Source organism: Doryrhamphus excisus, chromosome 4 (assembly GCF_030265055.1).
Source record: "Doryrhamphus excisus isolate RoL2022-K1 chromosome 4, RoL_Dexc_1.0, whole genome shotgun sequence".
Classification (NCBI taxonomy): Eukaryota; Metazoa; Chordata; class Actinopteri; order Syngnathiformes; family Syngnathidae; genus Doryrhamphus; species Doryrhamphus excisus.
In genome coordinates, this window is record NC_080469.1 from 3017635 (window position 1) to 3027330 (window position 9696).

The 9696-nt window shown below is 39.9% G+C and overlaps 1 protein-coding gene across 1 annotated transcript; it reads left to right on the forward strand.

Annotated features, from left to right (window-relative positions):
* Positions 1-281: 281 nt before the first annotated feature.
* Positions 282-9492, forward strand: adora2aa (adenosine A2a receptor a). The gene is made up of 2 exons (XM_058071768.1): positions 282-3174; positions 7357-9492. Exons 1-2 carry the CDS (start codon positions 2837-2839, stop codon positions 8318-8320), a joined length of 1302 nt encoding a protein of 433 aa, XP_057927751.1. The 5' UTR covers positions 282-2836; the 3' UTR covers positions 8321-9492.
* The last annotated feature ends 204 nt before the right edge of the window (positions 9493-9696 follow it).

Consider the following 9696-nt stretch of genomic DNA (forward strand, 5'->3'; position numbering starts at 1 on the left):
CTACAATGGCCCCCGGGTCAGGTTTTGGACACCCCTGTTTTAAACTCAAAACTCTTCCTACTGTGACTTTAGACGTGCTGAGACATCGATGAAGTCGTTATGCTGACGTAGCGTGTTTCACTGTATTTATTTGGAGGTTTTTCCAATCACTGTTACATGAATACGTGTATGTTTCACCTCGCATCAGCTTTTTTTTTTTTTTTTTTATGCCTTAACACTTTTTTTTTTTCCTGAGAGTGAATCTTGCAGGTTTTTTGTCCCCCCCCCCCCCCCCCCCCCCCCCCAAGCGGGTGGAAAATGATGACGGTGCCTCTTGAGAAACACTACTTAATAAGGTTTTTGTGTCTGGTGTGCGTTAGTTTGTGTGCTGATTTGGGTCAGATGAGGCACTGCCAGCTGGTATCCATGGCAACAGGATTGTTTTCATCTTGAATTCATTGCCAAACCACATCGCCGCAATGTGTACAAGCAGTGATTTAAATATGTGTATGAGTGCTTAAGTGTAGTATTTAATTACAATTGAAAGCTTTGGGGGTTGCCAGATAAGTTGCCAGATATTTATTGTGCTGTGTTTTTTTTACGGCTGAAACCTGGATTGGGTGATATCGGCAGCAACAATGGGATCCTCTCATTGCTCAGGATGTGTGCCATCTTGCATGGAGACGTTACATTAGAAGTGAATGTGAACGGTCCTGACTGGATCTGGTTCATTATTAGGATTTGCTTTCCTTGGTTTACTTGAAAATGCTCTGAGAATTCCACTGAATCTACTTATGTTTTTTTTTTTTGTTTTGTTTTTTAAACTCCATGTTGCCTTTGAAGTCAGTATTTTTTCAGGTCACGTTTATGGTGTGCTTTTTAATTTTTTTTTTTTTTTTTTTTGAGAAACTGATCACACTTCATGTAGTGCCTATGCTTTAGTTCAAGTGTGGTGTGTGTGATGCAAAAATACAGTGCACAGTATGATAAAAAAAAATATCTTTCAAAATGTTTTTTCTTGCTTCATTTCTCTGCAATTAATAAAACCACCATTGTTGCCATAATCAGTTTTTAATATATATATATATATATATATATATATATATATATAATATAAAAATAAATAAAATAAAATTAAAATTAACAAAAAAAATGAATCATTCATTTCAATTATTCACAGTGTGCAAGTTTCCCTGAAAAGGCCATCATAGGACGATGCACAACTACCTCCAGATTAATTATATTAGGAAAGCAGGAAGTGAACAAATATAAGTTACTGATTATTAAAATTAAAATTACGGGACAAAAATAAAAATAAATTAAAATTAACAAAAAATAATAATTAAAAAAAAATTAATCATTCATTTCAATTATGCACAGTGTGCAAGTTTCCCTGAAAAGGCCATCATAGGACGATGCACAACTAGCTCCAGATTAATTATATTAGGAAAGCAGGAAGTGAACAAATGTAAGTTACTGATTATTAAAATTAAAATTACGGGACAAAAATAAAAATACATAAAAATAAATAAAATAAATTAAAATTAACAAAAAATATAAAAAAAATAATTTAAAAAAATTAAATTAATCATTCATTTCAATTATGCACAGTGTGCAAGTTTCCCTGAAAAGGCCATCATAGGACGATGCACAACTACCTCCAGATTAATTATATTAGGAAAGCAGGAAGTGAACAAATGTAAGTTACTGATTATTAAAATTAAAATTAACGGGACAAAAATAAAAATAAATAAAAATAAATAAAATAAATTAAAATTAACAAAAAAAATTAAAATTAACAAAAATAAATAAATAATAATAATAAAAAAAATATTAATCATTCATTTCAATTATGCACAGTGTGCAAGTTTCCCTGAAAAGTCCATCATGGGATGATGCACAACTACCTCCAGATTAATTATATTAGGAAAGCAGGAAGTGAACAAATGTAAGTTACTGATTATTAAAATTAAAATTATGGGATAAAAATAAATAAAATAAATAAAAATTAACAAAAAAATAAATTAAAATTAACAAAAAAATAAAATTAACAACAAAAATAAAAAAATTTAATTAAAAAAAATATTAAATTAATCATTAATTTCAATTATGCACAGTGTGCAAGTTTCCCTGAAAAGGCCATCATAGGACGATACACAACTACCTCCAGATTAATTATATTAGGAAAGCAGGAAGTGAACAAATGTAAGTTACTGATTATTAAAATTAAAATTATGGGATAAAAATAAATAAAATAAATAAAAATTAACAAAAAAATAAATTAAAATTAACAAAAAAATAAAATTAACAACAAAAATAAAAAAAAATTAATTAAAAAAAATATTAAATTAATCATTAATTTCAATTATGCACAGTGTGCAAGTTTCCCTGAAAGGCCATCATAGGACGATGCACAACTACCTCCAGATTGACGGAGTACACGGTCCAAAATGTGTAAAAAAAAAAAAATGCTAACTGAATAGCATACAGAATAGAAAAACTGTTTCCTATTGGCTGGCTGTTTAGCAACCTGCTTCTTTGTCAAATCATTTCCTCTTTATTGTCTCCTCCGCGGCGACTGCGTGTTCATCGATGCATTATTGGCATCATCTCAGCCTCTCAAGAGGTTCATGGGAAAAAGCCGCCGAGGGGAAGGACCTGCGGGAAAAGAGTTTTTTAGGGTGGGAGAGAAACTTCTTGACTTGGACTTGATTTGCAGTCGAAGGTAAGAAGGACACTTCTGGTCAGGTCGGGATGCTAATCCCAGCAGGAGCATCAGCAGCAGGGCCGTAGCTATGGTTTTAGACGTGAGGTTTCCATCCTCCTCGTCGATGAAAAACTTGAGATTTTTTCCACCATGTTGGAAAACTCTGCCGCCTCGGCTCCTTACATCGCGCTGGAGCTGCTGATCGCCGTGTTCTCCGTGTTGGGCAACGTGCTGGTCTGTTGGGCCGTGTTCCTCAACAGCAACCTGCAAAGCCACACCAACTTCTTTGTGGTGTCGCTCGCCGTGGCGGACATCGCCGTGGGCGTCCTGGCTATTCCGTTCGCCATCGTCATCAGCATCGGTTTCTGCTCCAATTTTTACGGATGCCTCTTCATCGCCTGTTTTGTGCTCATCCTCACTCAGAGCTCTATCTTTAGCTTGCTGGCCATCGCCATGGATCGCTACATCGCTATCAAGTTACCGCTCAGGTCAGTTTTGGATGCTTTTACTTACTTTTACTTAATCACAGTCAATGGAAATATCAATAATATAATAATAACATAACATAAAAACCATATTGCTATGTTTTTCTGCAAAAACAAAATTGTCAACCGATTGAAAACCATTCCAACATCAAAATGTTCAGCTCATTCAGAACACAATAATGGCACATCCTATAATGCATGGGTCTCAAACATGCGGCCCGCGGGCCAAATGTGGCCCGCAAGGACACTACTTTGAGGCCCCCGCCTTGATATGAAACTTTAATGTTTAGTGCGGCCCGCGCAAGTTTGATATGGATGCTGTATGGTATCATGTACCCAGAAAAAAATATTACGTTTGATTCATGTTCATGTTAAAGGTTAAATAACTGTTAATAGTTATCCTCCCTATCCGTGTGGAAGTGGTAAGTTTTTGGCTATTTAAGTTTAAAGGAAATAACTTGAAGGAGGGCAGAAGATCTAAACCGGAGGACTCAAACGCGCGGCCCGCGGGCCAAATGTGGCCCGCAGGACACTACTTTGAGGCCCCCGCCTTGATATGAAAGTTTAATGTTTAGTGCGGCCCCGCGCAAGTTTGATATGGATGCTGTATGGTATCATGTACCCAGAAAAAATTATTACGTTTGATTAATGTTCATGTTAAAGGTTAAATAACTGTTAATAGTTATCCTCCCTATCCGTGTGGAAGTGGTAAGTTTTTGGCTTTTTTAAGTTTAAAGGAAATAACTTGGAGGTTACCATTTAGGTTGCTAGCTCTCTAGTTTGCGAGCTGGGATAGGCTCCAGCACAGCAAAGCGGTAGAAAATTAATGAACGAAGAAAGCTTTCTAGATCTTCCTGAACCTGCACCTATTCCAGCTGTATTTCCTTAGATTTCCAGAACAATCTGTTTTAATTTATTCCACCCACGCAAGGCATGCCCACTCTGCTGTGGTTGGTCACATGGCCAACGCTCCTGATGACTTCCGGACCAATGCCGAACCCCACTTTCTAATTTTGTCGATATTGGAGTTGATAATAAATGAATAACCCATTTGGATAGCTGCTTAAAAAGTGGTTAGGATCTACTGCTTACTGAATAAATAATAATAAAACGGCAAATAATAAAAACTTAAGAAACCACATATAGTTGGTGGGTAGACAAATTATTTTTTTCAGATTAAAATGAACAAAGCATTATTAGAGCCCTGTAGACATGACAAAACACGACTATAGTCACATTTATACTCTTTTTATTTACAACATATTGCGCAACTGCAGGGCCCTGAGACACATGCTAACTCGCAAACTAGAGAGCTAGCGACCTCAACGGTGGCCTTCAAGTTATTTCCTTTCAACTTAAATAGCCAAAAACTTACCACTTCCACACGGATAGGGAGGATAACTATTAACAGTTATTTAACCTTTAACATGAACATGAATCAAACGTAATAATTTTTTCTGGGTACATGATACCATACAGCATCCATATCAAACTTGCGCGGGCCGCACTAACGTTAAACTTTCATATCAAGGCGGGGGCCTCAAACTTGTGTCCTGCGGGCCACATTTGGCCCACGGGCCGCATGTTTGAGACCCCTGGTTTAACACAAGAATACAACACTTTAACAACGTTTATAGGTCAGAAGAACCATCATCGGTGCCCTTTAACATCGATTATATTATAGGTACTAGGTACGAATGTGAGTGTGAATGGTTGTTTGTCTATATGTGCCCTGTGATTGGCTGGCGACCAGTCCAGGGTGTAGCCCCGACTCTCGGACAAAATCAGCTGGGAGCATACCCCTGCGACCCTAATGACGATAAACGGTCTATAAAACGAATGGATGTATACATACGTAGGCTATTCTATGTAAGTTCTGTGTTGCCAGATAAATATATTTATGTGTAATTGCTTCAGCGGACGACATCAAACTGTCATTTCTTCACATGTTAGAAGCAACACTAATTCTGACATTTCCAGTCTGACCTCCGTCGTATAACAAAAGTACACTTCAGAGATTTTGAGTTTCCTGTTTCCGGGACACAAACATATGCTTTTCACACAGCTGACGCCATCTCTGCATTGGTTTCTTTGGTGGGGGGGGGGGGGGGGGGGGGTGGGGGGGGGGGGGGCGGTTTAGTGGCGCTTAGTGTTGTTGCAGCATTGACATTTGCACTTTAACATCTAAAGAATGTGATCGAAACAAACAGAATGTCTCAGCTGCTCTCCCACACTGTGTGGCAGCCATACTGAAAATAGACAAAAAAAAGACAAGTTTGTTTATTCTTTTTTTTTTTTTTTTTTTTTTTTGCTCTTTAAGACCAGAAAGGGATCTTCGTCTGAGATAGGAAACCATACCAAACTTAGATTTGGAATTGTTTGGGTCGGGTAGATCCAACTGATAATGAGTTTTCACAAATATTTCTATTTTTTTTTGTTGTGTTGTTCATATTGTTACATTGTTTGATTTATGATTAGTTGAAACATTTGAAGAATTGAACATATTTCACTGTTGGATCTTAAAAACTATAAGTAGAGCATCGATATGCAAAAGAAAGTACACAAAAACTTTAGAGAACAGCACAAAAAAACCCTCCAAATCCTTCAGTAGAAATTACATTTTTAAAAGTCAACATTTCCACTGCCGTTTGACGCCCCTGCACAACCTGAAGCGCCATTGTTCCATTGAAGGAAAAAAGCACCCCCTCCAAGTGTGGATAAGCATCTCGACTTGACTGGCAGTCAAATTTCAGTGCTTCTGCCAAACCACATAATGTCAAAGCTCGGAAAAATGTACTGTGCGGTGTCCCCCAGGGATCAATCCTGGGCCCCATTCTGTTCGTATTGTATGTCCTACCGCTCAGTCGGATAATACAGCAGTTCAGCCATGTTTCCTTCCATTTATTTTTTATTTTTTGATGATCTCCAGCTGTACTGCTTATTTAAACCTTCTGAGGCCCACAAACTGAACTCCTGAATCAACTTCCCGACATAAGTGAAGAAGCGGTTGAGTTTGTGATACGAATCAAAATTTATGAAAAACAAATCATTATACTCCAAGAAATGACTCTTTGGGTCTCAAATATTATGTTAAAAAAAACGATCAGCCATGTCTCAGTTAGTGGACGCTTTTTAGTAATAGCAAGAACACATTGGATCGGGACTTGATGGGATGGTCACCATCGGTGAGTTGTCAACGAGAATCGTGATACGAATCAAAATTTATGAAAACAAATCATCCAAGAAATGACTCTTTGGGTCTCAAATATTATGTTAAGAAAATCCATCAACCATGTCTCAGTTAGTGGACGCTTTTTACTAATAGCAAGAACACATTGGATCGGGACTTGATGGGATGGTCACCATAGGTGCGTTGTCAACAAGAATTGTGCTGCGAATCAAAATTTATGAAAACAAATCATTATACTCCAAGAAATGACTCTTTGGGTCTTAAATATTATGTTAAGAAAAACGATCAACCATGTCTCAGTTAATGGACGCTTTTTACTAATAGCAAGTATATGGTGGACCGGGACTTGATGGGATGGTCACCATAGGTGCGTTGTCAACGAGAATTGTGATACGAATCAAAATTTATGAAAACAAATCATTATACTCCAAGAAATGACTCTTTGGGTCTCAAATATTATGTTAAGAAAAACGATCAACCATGTCTCAGTTAGTGGACGCTTTTTAGTAATAGCAAAAACACGGTGGACCGGGACTAGATGGGATGGTCACCATAGGTGCGTTGTCAACGAGAATCATGATACGAATCAAAATTTATGAAAACAAATCATTATATTCCAAGAAATGACTCTTCGGGTCTCAAATATTATGTTAAGAAAAGCGATCAACCATGTCTCAGTTAGTGGACGCTTTTTAGTAATAGCAAGAATACATTGGATCGGGACTTGATGGGATGGTCACCATAGGTGCGTTGTCAACAAAAATCGTTGCACGGCATCCAATGGAGTTATTGGCAAAATCCACAGATTAAATATTGCAAATCATTCAATGAACCTTGAACAATTTCACGTAAAACTGCATCTGGTACCAGTATCAGCTAAGCTGGCCCTGCTGACCCCGTATCGGATGGACACCGAGATTAGAAGTATCCCCCACACCATTGTTAATGTTCATTGCTGTAGACGTAAACACTAAACCAGGTCTTTCCCTATGAAGGTACAACAGTCTCGTGACGGGCCAGAGGGCGCAGTGCATCATTGCCATCTGTTGGTTCCTCTCCATCATCATCGGCCTCACCCCCATGATGGGCTGGCACAAGTTCTCTCAGAAAGAAACCAACGGGTGTCCGCCGGGCCTCATGAGGTGCCTCTTCGAGGAAGTGGTTGTCATGGATTACATGGTGTACTTTAACTTTTTCGCCTGCGTCATCATCCCGCTGCTGCTGATGCTGGCCATCTACCTGTGTATCTTCATGGCTGCTCGCCACCAGCTTAAACTCATGGAGGTGAAAGCGTGTCACGGGGAGAAGTCGCGCTCCACTCTTCAAAAAGAGGTCCAAGCCGCCAAGAGTCTAGCCATCATAGTGGGGCTATTTGCGGTGTGCTGGTTGCCGCTTCACATCATTAACTGTTTTACTCTTTTCTGCCCCGAGTGTCAGCGTCCTCCTCTGTGGATCATCTACGTGGCTATTATACTTTCTCACAGAAACTCTGTAATCAACCCGTTTATTTACGCGTACCGCATCAGGGAATTCCGGCAAACATTCCGGAAAATTATTTGGCGGCACATATTAGGGCGACAGGAGGTGATGGAAATACGTGGTAGTAAACGCAACTCCATTCACAGCAGCATTAACGACTCCATTCGATTTAAGGCAAACTGCCTCAGCTTTGATCGTTTCACCGAGCAGGGAAGCAGCAGCAGCATCTCCCAAAACTCTCATGCTTCCTCCGGAGGAGGCGGCCTAGTATTGGGAGTATCCCCAACGCCCCTTGGTGTCTCTAAAGTGGAACCCATTAGACCAACTCCAATAGTCATGTGTCATCATCTGCAGTGTTTGGCCGGACCGCAGGGTGTGGAGGAATACGAACCGCAGAAGCAGAGTTCCGCCCAGGAAGAACCACGGATTAACAGGTACAACGGGAAGAGCAACATGACTGAACTGGCAAAAGCGTCCTGACACACACATGGACAACTTTATCAACTTTATCAACTTTATCCAAGTCTGTCAGCACTGGTTAAAAGTACTTTTAAACACTGAGCTACCCTAAGACAACATGCTACAGTAAACCTCGGATATATCGGATTCAATTGTTCCCACTGGTTTTGTCCGATATAAGCGAAATCCGTTATATGCGTATACCGGAAAATGTCCGTTTTACGCATATATCGGATTTATATCCGGTATATGCGTAAATCGGATTTTATCCGTTATAAAAAGGCACTTCCTTGACTATGTTTCCAATGTACCTGGACGCGCAGGCAACGCTGCAAACGCTGCAAATGACGTCGTATAGCGGCCTGTCACGATTCGGCGAATCGGGAGCGCCACGATGCGGCCATCCGATATATGCGAGGGAAATTTCATGGAAATGCATTGGAACGGGACTGGAGATTTTGTCAGAAATAGGCGAAATCCGTTAAAAAATCCGTAAAAAATCTGATATATGCAATGAATTTTTATTGGAAATGCATTACAGAAAGGGCGGCACGGCGGGCAAGTGGTTAGCGCACAGACCTCACAGCTAGGAGACCAGGGTTCAATTCCCACCCTCGGCCATCTCTGTGTGGAGTTTGCATGTTCTCCCCGTGCATGCGTGGGTTTTCTCCGGGTACTCCGGTTTCCTCCCACATTCCAAAAACATGCTAGGTTAATTAGCGACTCCAAATTGTCCATAGGTATGAATGTGAGTGTGAATGGTTGTTTGTCTATATGTGCCCTGTGATTGGCTGGCCACCAGTCCAGGGTATACCCCGCCTCTCGCCCGAAGACAGCTGGGATAGGCTCCAGCAGCCCCCGCGACCCTCGTGAGGAAAAGCGGTAGAAAATGAATGAATGAATGCATTACAGAAAAATCGGTTCTTTTTTATCTGTCCGTTGTGAGCGAATTTCCGATATATCCGAGGTTTACTGTATAAACCACTGACTGTGGAAATTGTGACAGTTATTTCAACTGCATAATAAAAAAACAACCTTTCATTCCGATAATACAATTCTCTCATTCTCATTTTTTTTTATGGAGGAAGTGGGTTAATAACAAACTGTTGCCAACGCCTCAGTAATAAAAGTAGCTATTGGCTGTCATAGAAGTCGCTAAATGATGTCATTAGCTAATTTGCATGTTTTTTGCATATGATGTTGGAAGAGGCACGGCGGTTTAGTGGTTAGCGGGCAGACCTCACAACTAGGAGACCAGGGTTCAATTCATCTCTGTGTGGAGTTTGCATGTTCTCCCCGTGCATGGAGCAAACACGCAGCCCGCGGGGCCAAATGTGGCCCGCAGGACACTAGTTTGAGGCCCCCCGCCTTGATATGAAAGTTTAATGTTAGTGCGG